The following is a 22,879-nucleotide window of genomic DNA, read 5'->3' on the forward strand; positions in this document are numbered from 1 at the left end:
TTAGGTCCTTATCACCTTTAAGGGTCATTTTTAAATGCTTTAAGTCATGTCCTTCCACACCATAATTGTCTGTAATTGAGAAATTTCCCTTAATAATTTCTGAAGAGAATTAAGAATTTGATAATGATCTCTTCTAATTTATACCTTTTGAGGTCTGATTCTTTGTAAGTCTATCTTGTAACCTAAATAGTTAATAGAATCTCCTCTTTGTATCTTTTCTGGGGCAATCTGTAATCCCCAATGAGGCAGAACTTCCTTCACTATTTCAAACATACATTCCAAAGTTTCCTTATTAGAATCTGATAAAAGAATGTCATCCAATTAATGATCTTACGAATTATTTCCAAAGGTTGCTGTACAAAGTGCTGACACAAAGTAGGACTGTCCCTGTGGCAAAACTCTCCACTGATATCTCCTAACTGGCTGTGAATTATTAAGAGTTGGTACAGTAAATGCAAATTTTTCTCTATCATTTTCCTGTAACGATATTGTGAAAAAACAGTCTTTTAGATCAATGACTACGATAGGCCATCCTTTAGGTATTAAGGAAGGTAATGGCATTCCAAGTTGCAGAGAGCCCATTGGTTGAATTACCTTATTTATGGCTCTCAGGTCTGTCAGCATTCTCTACTTTCCTGACTTCTTTTTGATAACAAATACAGGAGAATTCCAAGAACTGGTATCCCTTTCTGTCCTCCCACTCCAATGCAGACCACCGAGTTAACACTCTGCTGAACTCTAGATAGAGTCCCAATTTGTACATTTGCCTCTCTCCAAAATATGCGTTTCTCATTTTATCCATTCACATTTGATTCTTCATCACTATTCAAACTACCATTTAGAGCAGTATCATTTTTCACAATAGGCAAAGAACTATCTATTGGTCCTGTGAGAGATTGTCTCCAACTGCTACTGGGAATGACCTGACCTTTCTCGATGTGGGGGCCTTCTTGATGCACCCCCCTTGGGGTTTCCCAACCTTAAGGGTTTCCTTGTATGTCCCTGGTCGATCTACATTCATTGGCCCAGTATCTGCCATTGCCACATATTCTACACAATCTAGAAGGCAGTGGCCTTCGGTATGAGGCATTGTTAGAATTCATTTGTGTACAATTTCTCTTAGTATGTCCCGTTTACCACAGTTGAAACATCTAGGTTCCTGGAGCCTTCATGGTCTTCAGGGGAAGGCTCTTCCTACCCAAGGTTCTGGTTCATAGTAGTAGTAACCTCTAGCCTCTTGGTACCTATGTTGACCTCTGTAAGGTGCTTCTCCTTGCCAAGCCCTTACATCCTCACCTCTAGAACTTTTAATTTCCGGTTGCCGTTTTAAACCTTTGGAGATGGCTTCTCCTACCCAAGCTCCAGTATCTTGCACATTATAGTCAATGTTGGCTGCATACAAAACCCATTCTTTTAGCAGAGCTGATCTGATCTTTAAAGGCAAAAGTATTCTTTTGCATATTGGGTTTGCATTTTCATAAGCTATTGTATATATAATTGGTTGTCTTGTTTCTGGATCTGTTACCTGTAATTCTATTGCCCTACTTAACCTTTGTAAGAAATCCTGGAACTGTTCTGTAGGTCCCTGTTCTATTCTGGTATAAGCTTCTAGGCATTCTCCTGGCTCACGAACCTTATCCTAGGCATTTAATGCTGCTTTCCTGCATAGAGACAGTATATCATCATCATATTCAGCCTGAACCTGTGGGTCAGCATAAATACCCTGACCAAGAAGCTTATCTAGAGGGGCTTCAAAACCTTCCTTTATGCCCTGACACTCAAGGAGCTTTGCCTCTTCCCTTACTAATGCCTTCCACTGGATTTGGCATGAATTCTCAAGTACAGCTGCTACCAATCATTCCCAATCTGTGGGTGTCACCCTGTTAAAGGTTGCCCATGAATGTAATAGCTTTTTTGTATGGGCTATGGAGACCATATGAGACAACTGATCTTTAATATTCTTAAGATCCTTCAGTTGCATAGGTTGCCATTCATAAGCCATCCATCCATGAGGGTGTTTCTTAGAAGCTGGCTTTTCTACCATGGTAGCTGGATACACTAATGGTATATGAGTAACAACCTTAGAAGAATAGTCACGATACCTGGGTGGAGTAGGTGCCTGGGATTGGAGTGATTCTGCTTCTGTGGCATCCCAATGATCTTTAAGCCTAGTAATTATATCCTTTTGAAAAGTTTCAATCTCCTTAATCATAAAAGATTCCTAGCATGTTAGTGAATCTGTAAATTGCTCTAACTGCTCATTTACATGTTTTTCTAGGTCTTTAATACGATCATCCTTAGGCAGCATCTGGATGACACGGAAACTGCCTTCTAGGTATTGGAGTCTGGATTCGAGGTCATGATTTGCTGATTTTGAGTCCTCAGCAATCGACCGTATGGACCTATGTAATCTGTCAGCCCTGTACTGTAAATTATCTTCCAAACATTGAAATCTAGACTCAAATTTCTGATCTGCTACCTTGGATGCTTCAGTAATTGATTGAATGGCATTGTCCAATTCTTCAACCCTATCCTGGGTATTTTGCACCGTTGCATCTAGTTGCTGTGTAACATTGCCTATCTGAGTTTCTAGCTGGCTACAGCTATTCTTTAGCTCCTCATGGTCTTCTGACAGCCTAGCCTCTAAGGCCTCAGACATGGAGGATCTCTCTGTGTTTATCTTATCATAAATACGCTGCATCTCATCAGACAGCTCTGTCTTTAGCGTATTGGACACAGAGCCAAGCTTATCATCCCATTTCTGTTCCACTTGCTGCAAATTGTGGTCTGACCTAATCTGTTCTCCAAAACCTCACTGCGTAAAGCTATTATTTCCTATAAGTAGGTGGTGAGGTTATCCTTATCCCTATTCCTGAGTCCTCTGGCTAGTAATATTATTTGTACCAGCAAGCTAAATGCCATTATGGTATATAGGCCGGTAGTTAGCAGATCAGTATCCTCCTCAAACAGTGAATTCACATAAAAAGCAAAAATATTACCAATTTTAGCAAATGATAAATACTCTGCCATAATTTTACCTGATTTCTACTCCAGATGCAGTAACTATATTTGACCAGCAGGTAGCACAGGTGTTCAGTTAGTCCGCGGCGTTTGACAGCAGTCGGTCAGCGGTGGAGAGAGGTCACAAAAGCGGCTGTGCTTATCTTAGAGAGTATAAGGCCTTGCGGCTGCAACCACTGAAACAGATGCAGCTTTACAGCAGCAGCAGCCAGGGGAAGCCTCTGCTGAAAGCTGAGGCCTACTCACCTCTAGGCAGCTAGAAACTGTCTCCGAGCTGGGTGGATGGTTCCGAGCAGCTCAGCTGCAGCGATCGGCTGCTAGCCGGGAGCACCTGTGGAGAGAGGGTGCTTTCTGGGCCTAGGCCGCAGGCCCGGTGAAACCCACAGCCTGTCCCAAATGGGGTGTAAGTTTCCAATATCCCGTTCCTGACAACCAGATATAGTGGGAAATTACCAATATGGAGTCAGGTAGAAATATAAGGGTATTTAATAGGGAAAAGCCTTACTTACAGAGCAACCTAGCCAACCTGTGTGGCAGCAGTCTGTCCAGCAAGTACCAAATTGAAACCTAAAGAGAAATGCGGTCCCCTAAACGTGTCCTCTATTTCACCCTGACCACGCCCTCGCAAGCATGGTCAGGCACACCTGTAGCCAGCCCCTAAGTAGGCGTGGCTACAGCTTCTCCTACATACTGTGACTCTCTCAGGCTAGTCACAGGTTTTAAGAAGTCTGGATTCATGGTCACACCTGAAACATCGAAGGCTTTAGGGGCTGAATCAGGTCCACTGTATATATTTTTAGCAACAGTCCATCTGGCTTACTCAGAGGAGTCATTAGGAGGAAGTTCTCCTTTTGTAATAGCTATTTTATCCATGACTCTGAGAAAGTGAAACTAAAGGCAGCCAGCAATATGGCTTGTATAGTAAATGTAAGGAGAGCACATAGCACATAGGCTCCTGGGGTCATGCCCAGAATTATGTCCATAGGCTTTGCCAAATGGGTCAGGATCTCCAGGGCCTTCCCACAGGAGAGCTTGTTTGTGCTGTTCTTAGTCCTTGTTCCCCAAAGAAGTCACATGACTCCTGCCAAAATCTTTGGGTCTGTTTTCATATCAATTTTCCCCAAATCACTTCAAAATTACCTTAAGTCTCAGGGGTCATTTATCTCAATCCTGTTTCAAGGTTGTGCTTATTTTCTGGTCACCAAGGTTGAGCATTTAGACTGTGAAATGCTGAAGACTTATGATGTCTGGTCCTTTAATAAATGCAGCCCCTACCTATAACAAAGTAAGTGATTAGTGCCTTAGACATTGTTGTAGGTGGGGGCACTGTGCTAATAAGGATCAGGACAAAGGTTAGGGTCCTAAGCCTCTCACTGCCATACTGGTTCTGTTGTTTTCAGTCCTAAAGAATTCCAGATGTAGAGTTCAGATTGGAGATTGTATTGTGAGTTTTTCAGTGATAGTGCACCAGTCCTAAGACATTTTCCTTCAACAGGTGATATGGTCTTCTCTTGGAGTTTGGGGGGTGGTGAATATTACCATCATGGTTTAGAGAGAGCATTGGATGACCAACTACAAAGTCATCGCACATGTAAAATGGAGCACAATGTAAAAGAAGCTATATTATTGACCTGATGTTCACTCTGTCCTGGGACTTTGAATCATTTGTGTCACAGGAGTTTGAGTGACATTCAGTGCCAGCTTTGAATGTTGGCTCTGCACACTCATTAACTGTGGCTGTTTCCACTTCTTAATTTGACCTTGGCAAGACACTCAAGTGTCTGTGTCAACTGAAGGTGATAATAGGATGTATGCCCTGGCTTCATGGGGAAGGTGAAATGAAGTGGTCCCAATGAAACTGGATATGCTATAAGTTATTGATTTGTACCAGCTTAATAGTATCTCTGTATACCTCATCAAATTATTTTTTGTTTTTCTAGAAGACTAAACATATAGCTTAGAACAAATGACATTGCCGTTAAGAGAACACACATATTTGGGCCACCTCCCAGGATTCTCTGAGAGATGTCATAAAGCCACACATAGTTTTACCTTTAGGAGTGGTGCATGGATATATTGGATAAGCTGTGCACTGTATCTTGTTCCCAGTGTCTCCTAGTTCCTCACTGCCTAGAAGTTCTGATTCAGTCATTTCATGAACAGTTAGCATATTTCTAAGTCTGGGTTCTTCAGGGATGCAGAACCACTAGGTAGGGAATGTATTTACAACTTTTAAGAAACAGGTTCAAGGAGAATGGTAAGTCTAAAATCTATGGTGTTGAAACTCAAGCAGCATTTCTAGGTTATGATATTCTTGAGGAAACCTTAGTCTGTCTTCCTTCCTTTCTGTCTTTCTTTCTTTCTTTCTTTCTTTCTTTCTTTCTTTCTTTCTTTCTTTCTTTCTTTCTTTCTTTCTGCTTATCAATGATTGGATGAGGCCTGCTACATGATGGAGGTTTGTGCTCTACTAAAAATCAACTGATTATTAATATTAATAAATCCTTCAGAGTAATAGTCAGACTACAATTACTAGAGTAATACTACAACAAACTTAGCACCGTAACTAGCCATGTAATCATATAATATTAACCAACTCAGGGCAGGGGAGATGGCTCAGCAGGTAAAGGTATTTGCCATCAAGCCTGACACCCTGAGTTTAGTCTCCAAGACCCATAAGATGGAAGGAAGCAACTCTTGCAGTTTGACCTCTGACCTCCACATGTGTTCTGTAGTATGCATGACCACACATATGCATACACACATACAGATAAAGACATGAATGTAATAAAGAAATTCACCAGCACAGTACACAATTAATCATATCCACATGTAGTAAGTACCTACTATATACAGTGTGCATCTACTGTGAGAGATGCCAGTGGTCTGCTCACCAGACTCTGATATCAGGCTATGATCTCAGGTATATTAGTAAGGATATCTTATGGAAAAGAGGATTCTTTGAAGTAATGTGTGAGAATCTAAAGATACCAAGGACAATAGATCTGGAACCAGAAAACAGACTGCAGGCAGGTCTATTTTCTCTGTCACCTGGTCATACTTCTCTCCACACACTGTTTCAGCTGAAAAACTCCTCATGCTATATATTTTCAAGCAGTGCCTCCCTCTTGCTATCCAGTGTCTCCCTCATGATATCCAGTATCTCACCTATGCAATCCAGTGTCTCCCTCGTGCTATCTTGTGTCTTCTGTGTGCTATCCGATGTTTCCTCCATGCTATCCAATTGTCATAACAGAGTCTAAGAATGGAATCCTATGAGGAGAATTCTGAGTGTTAGTGAGAAAACTCCAAGAAAACCGGCAAGAGTTTTGGGACATGTTTCTTCAAAACATGGAATTGTTCTTGGAATTGTTTTTCTGTCCTTCCGAGGTGTAGGGGATAGGAGTGAGTTTGCTTCAGATTATGTATTACAACTGGCTATTGTTATTTGTTTATTTGCCTCTATGGAAAAACTTGGTTTTGCCACATGTGGTTTGTTCTTGTGACTATACACTTTACTCAGGTGACTCTTCTTAACTCCCAGAGGATAAATTTTCTGGTATTCTGAATAAAGCCAGCTATTGCCTGAGAATTTAGTCCACCTAATTTTTAGGCTCCATTGGCTCAGATCCCACCACCACCTAGAATGGTAAACATCCACTGTCTCCCTCATGTTATCCATTGTGTCTTCTATACTATCCAAGTTTGAATCCATGTGGCCTTAAATGACCCCCATTTTTTTCCTATTCATTTAGAGTCTAGCCCTCCAGATTCTGGTCTACATTTTTTGGGAAAAGAAGGCCATGGTGAAGGTGGGACTGCTTTCTTTCAGAGTCCAAGCTTTGAAGAGTAGCTCTAGGAAGAAATTCAGAGGTAGTAGGCAAATAATAGATACTTTTTCAGTTGAGGAGGAGCCATCTTGTCCCGCTAAGCGTGACCCATGTTGTTCTGGTTGGCCAAGACTTTCCTTGTTTGAAATTCCCACATCTTGGGGACCTTCTACAATCCAGGCTGACTGGGACTGCTGACCACCTCATTCATGCATCAGTAAACACACCTTGGTGAAAACATCAGAAGAGAGAGTTGGTGCCTTGTAAATGAAGGGAAGAATCGCCAAGAGATGAGAGGTCTTTCAGGACCTCTCCCGGAGATATTGCTCAGGCAGCTGGGTTTTGGAGGAAAGCATGGCAAATCAGCTGTGATCTATCTTGGATTTCCCAGCATTTTCAAATATAAACGACCTTTCTGTTTGGAGCAGAACCTGGATGCACACACTGTACTAGAGTTCTAATACCTTAACAGCTTGAATGTGGACACATGTGTGATGTGATGTAAGGTGGGAGTAAAAAAAAAAATTTTTTTTTGTATGTGAATGCTAGTTTCTCAGTATTATTTGTTGAAAATAAATTTCTCTTCAGTTTCACTATCTTGGCACTGTTGTTGAAAGCAATTGATCAAATAAGTACATGTGGCTCTATTTCTGGACTCTGTCTACTAGTTAGCCAACGTATGTGTCTACCCTTACATAAACATCATAGTGGCTTATGGCTTTCTAGTAACTATCAAAACTGTAGCTTTGTAGTAAATTTTAAATGGGGACTATGTAGGTCATTCAACTTTGTTCTTTTTCAAGATTTATTTTGTTATGTCAAATATTAGTGTCAGCTTTCATTCTGGGAATTAACAGCATTGAATGTTTGGATCAATTTGGACTTTTGGAACATTTGCTGTTCTTATTAAGGAGAGGTCTGGGTATGTAGTTCAGGCTGGCATATAATGATCCTTCTGCCTCAACCTCCCAGGTACTGGGATTCTAGGTATATTCCCCCTGACACAGACCCCATAGCCATCTCTGTTTATTCATTGTTCTTTTAGTAAATCCATGGCTTTTTTGCCCTTTTTAGGCTATCGTGAGCAATACTTCTATAACATTGATGCACAAAGTTTTTTCTGTTTGTTTGTTTTTGTTTTTTAGCTAGTTTGTTGTTCCTTTTGAGACAGGACTTTAATATATAGCATAGGCTGGCCTCAAACTCATGAGGATCCTCCTGCCTCATCGTTCGAAGTGCTGGCATTACATGTGTATGGTACTGGACCTGGCTTCACATGTACATTTCTATGTGGAAACATGTTTTCATTTCTCTTGGTTGGAATCACTTGGGCATCTTGCAACCCTACATTTCAAGAAGCAATTACAAGGGGACTTTTTTTTCTATATTTTTTCCAGTTCTTGTTATTATCTGTCTTGTTAATGCCTAGTGGGTATGGCAAGTTATATCATTATGGTATTATTCACTTGTATGTGTGTGTATGTGTGTATGTGTGTGTGCAATGTGCCATTATGTGTGTGGAGGTCAGAGGACAGCTTGCAGAAATCAGTTCTCTCATTCCACTATGTGAGTCCCCAGTATTGAACTCAGGTCTTCAGATTTGGCACCAAGCACTTTTACCTGCTAAGCCATTTGCTAGCCCACATATTATGTCTTTAAAAGTAATACTTAAAAATTTCTCATTAAAATCATTTGATTCTATAGGAATAATAAAAATAATATATATTTCCATGGTTTTTAACACCTCTGTCCAAAGTCTATGCTTGTACTTTTTCCTCATATCATTTTGATGCATCTCAGAGACATTTTGATGGCATTCTGGAGTCTATAATATTATATTTTGGTTCTCCCACTATATTCAGCTGTTATTTAAATTCAATGTGAGTCATACCTATGTCCATCCCTTATTTTAATATATGCTTTGTGTCCACAAACAACATGCTCCATGATCAGTTTATTAGCAGCACAATTATATCATACTATCGTAACCTGATCTTAATTTTGTGGCTCTCTATTTTTCCTTTAGAGATGCAATTATGTTGTTTAAACTCTTTTCCTTGCCATACACTATGGTATCATAAATATACTATCATTGCCTCCATTATTTATGTCATTTTCCATTGTTTACATTTTGAGCAACATCTCCAGGAATCATCTTGTCTCTCTAAACACATGTAAGACAGGTATTAGATCACTTACTGGGAAGCATTACTTTCTAGTCATAATGGGGAACATTCAACTGTATATTAAATATTGTTAGTTATCTTCAAAATGCTGTGTTTGTGCCTTCTCATTTGAGAGAATTTTCAGAATTTTTGGTGTTCTATATTCTTTTCACCCTTGGTACTGTTACACCTTTCCATGCTTTTCACTGTAGTAGGAGCAAAATGACAGTCAGTTGCAGTTTGCATACCTTATCCTTAATTGTTGCTGGTGAAGTTAAGTATTTTTGATATGTTCATCAGCCATTTACAGGAATTCTTTAGTTATTCCAGGTATTAGCCCCTTCCCCATCAGCATAAGAAAGTTAAGAAAGTTAAGTTATCATATTATGGATTGATCCTCAAAGTGTGGTCCCTGGATTCCTGGGACATTGTGAGACCCTTCTTGAGTTGTCAGTTTATAACATTAAAACTATGTTCCTTTTAACCGTATTTGTATTGAGGCTGTAAAATCAACAGTGGGTGCCACAGTTAGTATCTAGAATGTCTCTCAAAGCCCCACATATTGAAGGCTTGGTCCTCAGTTTGGTGCTATTGGGAGGTGCTGGCACTGTTTCTACTAGAAAGCTGCCTGATCATTGGGGACATGTTTTCAGATGGGATTATGGGACTGTTCATTCTCTTCCTCTGTTGGCTATGATGTGACCCATCTACTCTGATGTGTGATTCCACCATAGTATGATATCCCTCAGTAAGTCTGTCTGATCATGTTCTGAGATCCTCAAATTGCAAGTCCCTTTAAAAGTCCTTAAAAAAGGTTTAAAATGGACCTTTTTTTCTTTATTGGTTGACTAGCTCAGGTATTTGTCATGGTGATGGAAAGCCAACTAATACAGTGAGGAAATCTTCTGGCACCATAGTGGTAGTGGTCAATGTATTTTTCACCATTCCATACAAGTGACTGATGACTTCACTCCATGGTGAAACAGTAAACATTTTATTGTGTGACAAATGAGAGGACCACATAAAGCATTGCTGCTGCAGTATGCAGGAGTATTGAGAAAAAAGTGTGTGCTTGTTTCAGTAATTTGATAAACTAGTCTTTTCCATGACTCACTGCTTTTATTGAAGAGAAGATTGCCAGGCAGTGATGTATGTATTTTTCATAGGTAAGTATTTAAAAATGAATAAAGAGAATCTGTTACTTCAAGAAAAGGAACTGACAAAATTTACACCGATGATAAAATTCCTGCTTCCAAGTAAAAGGCAAGAATTTTTGGAAAATGTCTGTCACAAAGAACTTACAAATTGCCCAACGTGTAGTGCTTTTTCTCCTAAGATCATGATTGCATTTACAAATGCATCTTTTCTGAAACTGTAAGATAAAACCAATAACTGGAAGATCTTTTTGATGTGTTGACCCATGAGCAAACTAGCAAAGTCATGCATGAGTACAAGGTCTGTTCAAAGTACAGTATGAACCAGTGTAGTTTTATTCTTAAACTAAAAGAAAATTGCAAGTGTCTTGAGACAAGGTCTTTTTATGTAGTCAGCCTGGCCTCAGGTGCTGATTCTTCCATCTGTGCTGAGTAGCTGGGATCATGGACACATATAAGAGCATGCTTTCTATCCCAGCAGGTGTAGGCAGATCTCTGAGTGTGACGTTAGCCTTGTCTATGCAGTGAGTTCTGTACAGCCATGACTACCTGGCTCGACAAACAAAAACAACAAACAGACAAAAGACTGTGGCTGGGGAGATGGCTCAGTGCTGCTCTTTCTGAGGACCAGGGTTCCGCTCTCAGCACCCACATCAGGCCGATCTCAATCACCTGTAACTCCAGTTTCAGGAGATCCAGTGCTCTTGTTCATTACACACACACACACACACACACACACACACACACACACACACACACACACACACAATAATCTTGTAAAAACTCTTTAGACCTTTTATTTTTGAAGTAATTCCCCACCCAACTTCCCATAATGGTAACTTCCTATGTCATCACATTCAATGACTTTTAATGTAAAAAGCACAATGGCATTATTGATATGGTTTAGATTCCATGTTGCAACTAACCTTTAAGAATCTACCACTAGCTGGGAATGGTGGCACATGCCTATAATCCAGCACTGGGGAGGCTGATAGCAAGACCCTATCTCTAAATAATTAACTAAATAATCAAATGAACAAAAAGAATATCCATTATTTATTTGAATCTTAGTCTAGTATCTAAAACTACCTGTGGGAAAGCTGTGATGTCTTCTCCATTCTTGTTTTTTTCCAAGTACATGTGGGTAATTTTTAAAATATATCCACCAAAATTATCTGTCATAAAAGGTGAAGTTAGAAGATACAAGAACCCCCTTTCCTTTCAATTAGGCTGGATAGTCAGTAGATTTGCAAAAATGTAAAACAAGACCCAATTTTAAAATAATACGTCATAAAAACATTTTAAAACAAGTCTTTTGATGAGTGAGCAGCCCGCAGCCAATAGTGCTAAGGTTTTCTTTATGGAGATACACCAGTCAAGCGAGAGGGAGGGAACTGGAACCAACGCCAGTAGCTGGGGGAGCAGAAGAGAGAAGGGCCAGGGTCTCCATGTGCAGCCCTTAAGAACCTCCTCTTATATCACCCCCAACTTCCCTTCACCCCACCCTCACGGGCATGTCCCGGTACACCTGGCACACCTGTCCGGGTTGCCTAGGGTGTCTCCCTACAATTCCCCTTTTAGTCTAAAAGAGGATTAAAACTTAATAGTGTAAAACGTCTAAAATTAGCAATCATAAAGGTGAAATATAAGAAGATACAATAATCTGCCATTGCACATTCTATGTCTATTCCAGTTAAGCTTTAAAGTTATGTGGAAAGGGTGTCTAACTTGAACACCTCCTTCCAATCCCAACTCTAAACAATAAGAAGGTCATTTTTAACTAGGCTTACATTACCCTAATAAACAATAATGGGGAACGGGGGCGTAGCATCTTCTAAGTTATTTCCTGCTGAAATGGGATGATGGTAGCCTCGTGAGGTCCTGTGGGGAAAAAAAAATGCAAGTACGGGGAAAGTCTCTAATGAGTTAGTCCATGTTAGATGAGATTTGCTTGATTGAAGATTTAGGTTGAAATCCTCAACTTGATTGAAGTCATTACTTGAGGTTCTGGTTGGAGTGTCAGTAGAAACGGAGTGAGTTGAATCCAGGAGGTGTAGTCCAATTCATTTTCCGGAGCATGTAGGGATTGTAGTCAGGCTGGTTCTCATTGGCTGTATGGGACTCAAACATAAGTGTCATCAGAAAAATGTTTGCTTGTACATGTATGTGTACTGGGAAAGGCAATCCTTGAAAAACGGCAATTATGAGAGGGTGTAGGCCTTGAAAGAAAGAGCCAAGAAAAGACAAAGATAGTCCTCTTATTCTTCATTTATTCTGTATTACAGCAATTGGCTTCTTGATACAACACAGAAACTTTAAAATTTCGTTAAATAACATGCTTGGATTTTAGGGTAGGAAAGCCAAATACAACTCTAAATCCAGCATCGATTTAATTGAATAGGGACTAGGAAATGAAGAGAAATAGAGTTATTTGAGAGACAGCTGTAAATTTTACCGTATGGCACGTTCCTTTTGTTTGATGGTTATAGCTATGTTCTTTCCTTTAAGTATCTACACATGTAGTGTCCTTTGACTTCTGGAGGTAGGTTTTCCTGTGAGGATAAAAATAAAGCACTTCCCATCCTTTGGGAGGCTTTTATTTAGTTCATGAGATATACCTCAGTAAATAACTGTCAGTCATCCTTGTTGAGAGGGTTGTCTTTTTCAATTAGAATCTTGATCAATTTTGATGGTATCCAAAGATTTTCTTCTCCCGTGGAAACAAATGCAAATGCCCTACCGAAATGTAACACATGTCCGGGATTCCATACCGAGGTCAGTACATCTTTGAAAAACATTGGTTGGTTCAGTTTAGCAGTTTTTTCCTCAGTCCAGTGTCTTTCCGCAGCTGTTTGTTCATTGTCATTGTCATTAAGAAAGTTTAGTGTTAATAAAGCATTATGCAATCTATGTTTGGGGGGTTTCAACTTACCAGCTTGCCTATGGAGCATCTCCTTAAGTGTCCTGTTAGATCTTTCAACAACTGCTTGTCCTGTAGAGTTGTGTGGTATACCTGTGACATGCTTAATGTTATAATATTTGAAGAACTGTTCCATTTTTGTGGAGACATATGCTGGAGCATTGTCAGTTTTTATCTGCGCCGGTATGCCCATGACTTCCATCACCAGTAGGTGTGTAATAACGGAATCAGCTTTTTCAGAGTTGAGAGCAGTAGCCCATTGGAAACCTGAGAATGTGTCAATGGTATGATCCACATATTTCAAATTTCCAAATTCTGTAAAGTGAAAGACATCCATTTGCCAGATCTCATTCCTCCGAATGCCTTTAGGATTACAGTCTGCTGGCAGCAGAGTTTGGTTATAAAAGGAACAAGTAGGACAGTTTCTCATTATCTCCTTGGCTTGTTGCCAAGTGATGGAGAAGTCCTTCTTTAAACCCTTGCTATTTACATTATGAAATTCTGAGGCTTCTAGCACAATGCCAATCAATAAACGATCAATCTTGTCATTGCCTTGTGCCAGTGGGCCTGGCAGACCCGTATGGGATCTGATATGCGTAATGTACAGTGGGTTACTTCTGTTTTTGATTGTTTCCTGTAACTGGAAGAACAACGAGGTTAGTTCAGTATTATCAGGGACGAATTTTGCAGTCTCTATGTGCAAGACAACTCTCTCTGCATATTGGGAATCAGTAACTATATTAAGAGGTTCTGTAAAATCCATAAGCACCATGAGAATTGTATATAATTCTGCCTTCTGTACAGATGTGTACGGACTTTGAACGACTTTACTTACCTCACCTGCTTTATAACCAGCCTTACCTGATTTGTTAGCATCAATGTAGAAGGTAAGAACTCCAGAAATGGGAGATTGTCTTATAATGCATGGAAGAATCCAAATTGTCTTTTTTATGAATTTAATTCTGTCGGTTTTGGGATAGTTGTTACTAATCATTCCCAAAAAGTCGGTTAGAGCTAGCTATCTGCCAATATTCATTATCCTTTCATAAGGAGGAAATTTCATCATTAGTTAAAGGTACTATAATTTCTGCTGGATCTTTTCCAGTCAGCTGACGAAGTCTTAATTTGCCCTTTAAAATCAAATCAGAAATCTTTTCTATATATGTCTTTAATTTTTTGTTCTGCTTATGTGGCAGAAATATCCATTCCAATATAGTGTCTTCCCTCTGCATCAGAATCCCAGAAGGGTATTCTCTGGATGGCAAGATAACCAGAATGCTATCTAGATCAAGGTTTATCCAATCTACATGCGCATCCAATATTCTGTTTTCAACCCATTGTAACTCTTTTTCTGCCTCAGCAGATGATATTCGTGAACTGTTTAAGTCCTTATCATCTTTTAGTGTCATTTTTAAATGCTTTAAGTCATGTCCTTCCATACCAATAATCGTCTGTAATTGAGAAATTTCTCCTAGTAGCTTCTGAAGACTGTTAAGAGTTTGATAATGGTCCCTTCTAATTTGTACCTTTTGAGGTCTGATTCTTTGTAAGTCTATCTTATATCCTAAATAGTTAATAGAATCTCCTCTTTGTATCTTTTCTGGGGCAATTGTAAACCCCATCTAGGCAGAAACTCCTTCATCATTTCAAACATATTTCCAAAGTTTCCTTATCAGAATCCGATAAAAGAATATCATCCATATAATGATAAACAAGAGATTGTGGAAATTTTTTACGAATTATTTCCAAAGGTGATTGTACAAAATGTTGACACAAAGTGGGACTGTTTAGCATCCCCTGAGGTAAAACCTTCCATTGGTATCTCCAAACTGGCTGTGAGCTATTAAGAGTTGACATTGTAAATGCAAATTTTTCTCTATCACTTTCTTGTAATGGTATAGTGAAAAAGCAGTCTTTCAGGTCAATTACTATGATCGGCCATCCTTTAGGTATTAAGGAAGGCAATGGCATTCCAGGCTGTAGAGAGCCCATAGGCTGAATTACCTTATTTATGGCTCTCAGGTCTTTCAGCATTCTCCAGTTACCTGACTTCTTCTTGATAACAAATACAGGAGAATTCCAAGGGCTGGTAGATTGCTCTATGTGACCAGCCTCTAGCTGTTCCTGTACTAACTTTTCTAGAGCCTCTAGCTTTTCAGAGGTCAAAGGCCATTGCCCTATCCAGACCCCCAACTTCCCTTTATTCCGCCCTCACGGGCATGTCCCGGTACACCTGGCACACCTGTCTGTGTTGCCTGGGCCAGGGCTAGGGTGTCTCCCTACAGTCTTTGGTATACATAAAGGTTTTTTTTTTTTTACCATTTTTAAAGATAAGATAAAATTTGTATACTAATGAGGTAGATGTGCTTTAAATATTTTTTGTTTTTGAGATTTTATACATATATACAATGAAATATTTTCTTCTATCCCTATTTTCTACTCCAACTCCTCCTATCCCTAAACACATCCCCTCCTCACTTCATGTTTGCTTTTTTAAATAACCCATTAAGTCCAGTTAGTGCTGCCCATATATGCAACTAGAGACACATGCATTTATCCCACCATATCTCTAATCCCTTTCCCCCTTCTCTGATAACCACTTTACACCCCACATATGTATAAGTTCATATGATATTTGTGTTTTTGTGTCTGATTTCTTTCATTTAACACAGTGTTCCCAGATTCACCTGTAGCATGAATAATATAAATCCAGAGTCAGATATATCTTCCAGAGCAGTATGTTTTCTTATAACAGTCTTAGGTTCCTTAATTGTCCTGGGAAGGAGTTTCTTCCACAGTTACAGGAAATGATGGAACAGAATTTGATATGGGGACTTCGAGTGGCCCCTCAAGGCATTTTTCTGATGGCAAAATATTATCTTGAATGTCTTTTGTTGACCTACATTCTTCAGTCCAATGTCTGCCTTTGCCACACCTTCTCCACAATCCAGAAGGGAGAGCATTCTGTTTGGATTACATTTATAAAAAGCATTGTTTCTAGAAATGCCCTGTTTATGATCCCTTTTAAAGTGACCTTGTCTGCCACATTTTGATTTTTCTTCAAATATCTTGAAATCATCTCTCCTGTTCATTCATCATCATGGTCATTAGCTTCAATATTAATTGTATCCCTGATCCATAATATATCACCACATTCACCTATGTGGTTGAAAATTATATGATTTTCTACTTTCCAGGGCTAAATAGTATTCCAAGAAAATATTGTATCACATTTTCATTATTCATTCCTTAATGTTTAATTGTTTTTATGTGTTCATGTCTCTTGGTAGACATAGGTTGACTCAATGTCAGTTGTACATAATACTGTACAAATACAAATGTGCAGACATCTCTGACATAATGACTTAATTTCTTTTGAATGCATACATATATGTGCGTATGTGTACATGTTGACACCTTTAGTTTTGGTTTTCAGGGAAATTTCTATAGTTTTTGTTTTATATTGGCTGCATTAATTCACATCCTAACAACATGGTACACATGTTCCTTTATCTCTATGCTTCCTGAAGCTTTTTTTTTTTTAAACAAAAACAAAATAAATGCCAGGTGGTGGTGGCATACTTCCTCCTAGCACTTGGGAGAGAGAGGCAGGTCGATCTCAGTGATTTCAGACCTGATCTCAGGCAGGTCGATTTCAAAGCCAGCCTGGTCTACAGAAAAAGTTCCAGGACAGTCATAGCTACATAGAGAAACCCTGTCTGAGAAAATAGTCAGCCAGTCAGTCAGTCAGTCAGTCAGTCAGTCAGTCAATCAATCATCAAACAAATGCTTTATGTGTATGGGTGTTTCGCCTGCATGTGTATCTGTGCCCACATATGTGCTGTTCACACTAGGGCAGAATAGGGTGTTAGCTCCCCTGGAACTGGAGTCCCAGATGGTTATGAGCTGCTACCTGGGTTCTGGGACTAGAATCCAGGTCCTCTGCAAGAGCAACAAGTAACGCTGAGCCATTTCTCCAGCCTAGTGGTTCTCAACGTTCCTAATGCTGCAACCCTTTACCACACTTCTTCGTGTTGTGGTGACCCCCAACCATAGAATTGTTTTTATTGCTATTTCATAACTTTAAATTTGCTACTGTTATGAATAGTGATGTATCTGATATATAGGATATCTGATTTGCAACCCCTGTGAAAGAGTCACTCAGCCCCCCCAAGGGGTCACAACAGGTTGAGAACCATTACTCTAGCCCCTGCCCCCAGAGTTTTAGCTTTATATGTTTGCTGTTCACCCGTCTAACATGTATGGAGTGATATCCCACTGTGTTTTGATTTGAGCTTCTCTGATGATTAATGAGGTTGAATGTTTTCTCCCACAGCTGGCCATTTGTATGTATTCTTTTGTAAGGTGCCCTTTGCCCACTTTAAACAGAATTATTTGTTTTGTTGATATTGTGTTGCTCGAGTTCCTTATGTATTTTGATGCTAAACTTTAATGAGGTGTATGTTTTGCAGGATTTTTTCTGTCCCTATAGGTTGCCTCTTCACTCTGATCATTGTTATATCAATTATGTATGTAGAAGGAAGGCAGACAACTGAGCCTTTAGGACAGTGGCTCAGTGATGGTGGGCCTAATAATAATTCTGTTGCTTTACAACACATAGTTATTTTTTTCATGAAACAATTTAGTACTATTATGTAATGGGTTTATCACTATTTAAAATAAATATTTAAAATTTTCTCACTTGACCTTGAGTAAAAGAGAGGGAGGCTGGGGCTTTATTGTAGAGAACAGTGTAATGCAAGGATGTTTTGGCAGGGAGTCAGATGTCTCAGTCATGAGCCTGGCATGCTCAGTCAGAGACTGGGACAACCTCTGGGAAACAGCCATGAGCAAATACAAGGTCCTGGGGGCTGGGGGTTTTACTTAGCGGCATCTGCTGTAGTGGGGTGTACAGACCACATATTCACAGTCACTGTACTTTGTGTCCCGGGGCATCTCATTCACAGAGACTACTGAGCTCGATCATGCAAAACTTCAAAATTTCACCTTTTGCATTTGTGTGTGTGTGTGTGGGTGTGTGTGAGTGTGTGTGTGTGTGTGTGTGTGTGTGTGAGAGAGAGAGAGAGAGAGAGAGAGAGAGAGAGAGAGAGAGAGAGAGAGAGAGAGGCAGGGGGAGAAGAGAGGAGAATCTTACTACATTGCCCAATTATCCTGGAATTCATGATCCTCCTGCCTCAACCTACAGAGTACCGGGATCACAGACATTCACTGCCATGCCCAGTTCATCTCTTATAATATGGAACCTAGGGTTTTTTTTTTCTCCTTCTAATCCCCAATTTCTGTATTCTCTCCATTCTCTTTCACTTCTCCCTGCAAAACTCTTGATTCCTTCTTGAATTTTAGTTTTTTTTTTCTCTTAATACCATGTCAGATGCATCCAATACACATTGCTAATGCTTCATTTTCAACTTTTCAATTCAGAAAACACAGGGTTTGCCTTTTAAGCTCTAATGAGTCCATGCTATTTTTGCCAGCTGTTTTGTTCCCACATGCATGGGTCTCCAGATGTTTGGCCTGCTAGGTATCACTCACCACCCAGATGCTAAACCCAGATGCAGGATTTCTATTGCTGTGGCAACCCTGTCATGGAGGAACATTGCTGATCTAGTCACAGTCATCAGTGGAGCCTGCTGTTACTGGCAAACTAAGGGCTCTCAGTGGCTGTATCTAGCAAAGGTTCATTTCTTGCTCAAATTACAGCATGATGTATATCACAGAGACACCAGGCTCCAGGCTGCTTCGCCTTGAGACTCTCCCATTTCTGATTCCTTCTTTCTATTTAGTGGATAGGAAAGTGAGAGGGCAGAGAAGACTCACTGACACCTGACTGCCTCAACATGGGAGTCGCACAAGTCATTTCCTACAGAGTATCACACTTGATATTTTTGTTAACATGGACCTCATGAGAGCTCATCTCTGATGTTAGCCTCGGATGCTGGCTTGGCTGTTATGTTGCTGCCTGGAGGTGATGGTGTGAGGGAATGTGTTGAATCTGCACCCAAGTCACTGTTGCTCTGTTGAGTTGTGCAATAACTATAGCCCATGTGCAATGCAGCAGTTTAGCTTGCTCTTTAACTGGAAACCAGATGTTTCTTCTTTTCTCTCTGTTCCTCCTTCCACCATGGGGCAGCAAGCAACAAGCATATCCAGTGGCTGCTGGGAGCAGACGGCGAGGTCTGGGTGTGGGTCATGGGTGAAGGCCCTGGTGACAAGCCCTATGAAGAGATCTCTGAGGAGCTGATTGCAGAGAGAGCACGGCTGCAAGCACAGAGAGAGGCTGAGGAACTCTGGTGAGAGGTGCTGGCTGGGAGGGTGGGGTTTGAGCCTGGAGCTCCAGGTGCATCTAAGCTTTGGGTGGAAAAATGAGGTGCTGGTCAGTGGTTGACTGTGTTGAGTTCTGTAAAGATCACATAACCAAGGCTTCAGAGTCTCCTGTCAGTAAACCTTGTGGGTTCCAGTGTTAGAACCACCAACCAGCTAATCTGGGACCTCAGTTTTCTCCTATCTGTGATAAGGCCTAAAAACCTAACTTCCTGCATGCCTGAAGTTTGGATTTACCTGGATGGTATGGACAGCATGCTGTGTGTGTGGTGCATGTTCATGTGCTCATGTGCCTATGTTTGTGTGTGTAAAGCCACAGGGCAATGCCAGATTTCTTCTGTCACTCTCCACACTATTTTTGTGGCAGGATCTCTCATGGCACCTGTAGCTCATGGATGCAGCTAGACTGGGTAGCTGGTGAGTTTTAGGGATCCTCCTGTTTCTGTTGCCTCCGTGCTGGGATTATAAGCCTGTGCTACTGCATCCAGATTTAGATGAGCACTCTAAGGATCTGAATTCATTTCCTGTTCTCACATGGCAAGTATTTTACCAAATGAACTATTTTCACGGCCCCAACTACTCTGGGAAGTTCTCACAGGGATGGTCTAGCAGTACTGCTTCACCATGACTATCTGTTGTTCCTCTGAACATTATTTATGTAGCACTCACTCAGCTGTCCTACTATAGAAGGACAGCTGAGTGAGCCTTCAGGAAAGTTTGGAGTCAGACTCTTTTCCTCAACAACTTTTAACATTTCTTTTTCTTTCTAAACTTGGAAATCCATGTGACAGTGTCTTTAGCATCCTCTTCCATCAAGTATGAATATGGTGTTTTAGTTGTAAAATTGTAAAAATATAAACAAGACTGAAGACTATAATGAATTAAAGGACATCAACCATCCAAGGTAACCTCGAAGAGTATTTAAGAGAAAAAAAATATTTTTACCTTGATAGATCCCATCAGTTCAAATCCCAAGGCTGTTGAAGATTCTCATGCAGTGTTCTATTACACAAGATTGCAACTTATTTATGTCTTTGATAGATATTTGAATTGCTTATCATGTCTTTTCATAAAACATCTCTGCTGAACATCTACTGTATATACCTTAGGCTACTTGAATGAGAAATGGGATTTCCATGCCTTGTTTCTTAGCTTCCAGAATGATCCTTCTGGTTTACCCTTCCTTCCCTGAATGAGTGTCATCTTTCTCTTTCTTTGCCTTTGTGAGTTATGTTAATCTTTGTGTTTGCTGTTCTGTGTACCAAGGGGAAGCTGCTCTTTGCTTTTAGTTGAAGTTGCATGGTGACATGATCTTCTAGTGTTTCACTCAATCTCACCCCTGCTGCTGCTCTCTTGGAAGGAGACAGAAGGAAGCAGAGATCACCAAGAAGTTCCGGGATGCCTTGGCCAATGAGAAAGCCCGGATTCTGGCAGAGAGGTGGAAAGTGGAGATGGAGGACCGAAAGGCTGCCAAAATCCTGGAGGAACGTATACATGAGGAATTCAAGGTAGGACAGTGCATGGGGCACCTACTCTAGCCTCCAAGTTTGGTGTGGCCACTGTCTGGTTTGAATCTGCTCTTGGCCATTGGTTGGTCCTGGGTGTGTTATAAGTCAGAAATCTGGCATACCTGAGCAGGAAAGAAATTGACACACTTGAGGCCCATCTCTTTCTTGTTGTATAGATGAGGGAAGTGAGGGCCAGACAAGGAAAACGAATTGCCAAGGCCACACAAAATAGTGGTTGTGTACAGAGTTAGGAACAGAATATTGGCCTTCTTCATCCCAAGCTGAGTGTGTTGTGAAATGAGATCCCAGGAACTGGGTGCTGACCAGATCATCTGGAATTCACTTCCAGCTCTACTGCTGACTGTTTTGTGACTGAGATACTAACTAAGAACGTCTGGTCGCTTGATGTTACTAACTAGATCTAGAGGGCTTTGGAATTGGTAGATGAGTTTCCCTGCTCTCTGGTAGTGTGATGTTTGGTTTTAATTGTCAGCTTGACACAATCTAGAATCACCTGGGAAAGGAACTGTCTAAATTTCTTGGCTCATGGGCCTGTCTGTGGGGGATTATCTAGCTTACATTAATTGATATGTGAAGATTTAGCCTAAAAAGGGGAACACTATACCCTGGGCTTGGACCCTGGACTATATGTAGAAAAGAGAAGGCAAATTGAGTCTAAGCACACAGGCATTCATTCTCTCTGCGTGTGACCAGCTGCTTGAGTTCCCACTGCCTTGACTTCCTGCCATGATGAGCTGCAGCCTACAGTTGTGAACAGAAATCACCCCTTTCCCCCTGAGTTGCTGTTGTCAGGGTAATTTATCATCGCAACAGAAAGGAAACTACAACTGGTAGGAAGCTTAAATTACCCAGAAACATTTTTTTCATTATAGGTGCAATAATACATTTATTTATTAAAACACACACACAAAAATACAGATAAGCAGAAAACAAACAAAAATCACATTCAATTTCTACATTGTACTATTTTCTAAGTTGTATTGTTGAAATCAAACACAGCTGCACATTCGTCAAGACATGGAAACAGAGTTTGGGGCTGGGGATACAGTATGCACAAGGCCCTGGGTTTCATATTCAACATTTGCCAAAAACAAAACACAAAGCCAAAAAGATTTTTCTACTGCTGAGACTGGGGGAGAAAGCATTTGTGGTGATTGGTGGGAATGAGCACTCAAAGACAGGGCAGGGGAGAGCCTGCTCTCTGCAGAGTCAGAGGAGTGAAGAAGCTAGAAGCAGGTCAGCTTCCAATTAGATGCTGTGTTCCCTGTGCCAAGTAATTGGTGAAGTGGGGCATCTGTCTTCCCTCTGAAGCCAGGGGAAGGAGCCCCTCCTGCTGGTGATTACAGGGCCAAAGAACAGCGCTCCCTCCTAGCATCCAGACACATGCTTCTGAGTTGAAGGAGATGTCATCACAACTTTAAGTTCTTTGTAGGGAGTGCTGTAAGAACAGATAGCCTCATCAGGTGCAGGCTAGACCACACTGCACATTCTTCTGGTATTATTGACCTTTCTCAGGCATACACTTCAGTGGTCTGGATTCATCCCAGGGCCATGGTCTAATGAGACAGAAGCTAAGCTGGAGCTTGGTCTAGTACCTCCATGTGAAACTTTGAAAGGAGTTAGCTTCGAGTTTCACTTGCCAGTGTCTTTCCAGTATCTGCCTGTTTTGAAGCCTGTTCCTCCCTCCTTAGTAGTTACATGGTGAGGATGTTGAGATACGTTCCTCAGCAGTCATTGCTTTTTGTAGTCATGCTTATAGAATTTTCAGATGTATGGAAGCTGAAGAGGTTCGTGAGCCAATCTCATCAATCTTTATCATTTGTTTTAGGTGTAGAAAGCTTACCTACATTGGTTTTTATACTTTTCATGTGCTTGTTTCCCCATTTTTAATTTTCCTCCATCTTGGGAGAGTGTATTCTAT

The 22,879-nt window shown here is 40.5% G+C and overlaps 1 protein-coding gene across 1 annotated transcript in view; it reads left to right on the forward strand.

Annotated features, from left to right (window-relative positions):
- Sh2d4b (SH2 domain containing 4B) overlaps positions 1-22,879 on the forward strand; it is a 105,721-nt gene that overhangs the window by 14,712 nt on the left and 68,130 nt on the right. Inside the window, exons 2-3 of the mRNA XM_027389420.2 lie at positions 19,239-19,398; positions 20,790-20,937. Coding sequence (XP_027245221.1) covers positions 19,239-19,398; positions 20,790-20,937 — 308 coding nt within the window. The remainder of the gene's footprint in view (positions 1-19,238; positions 19,399-20,789; positions 20,938-22,879) is intronic.

This window comes from Cricetulus griseus (genome assembly GCF_003668045.3).
Source record: "Cricetulus griseus strain 17A/GY chromosome 1 unlocalized genomic scaffold, alternate assembly CriGri-PICRH-1.0 chr1_1, whole genome shotgun sequence".
Taxonomy (NCBI): Eukaryota; Metazoa; Chordata; class Mammalia; order Rodentia; family Cricetidae; genus Cricetulus; species Cricetulus griseus.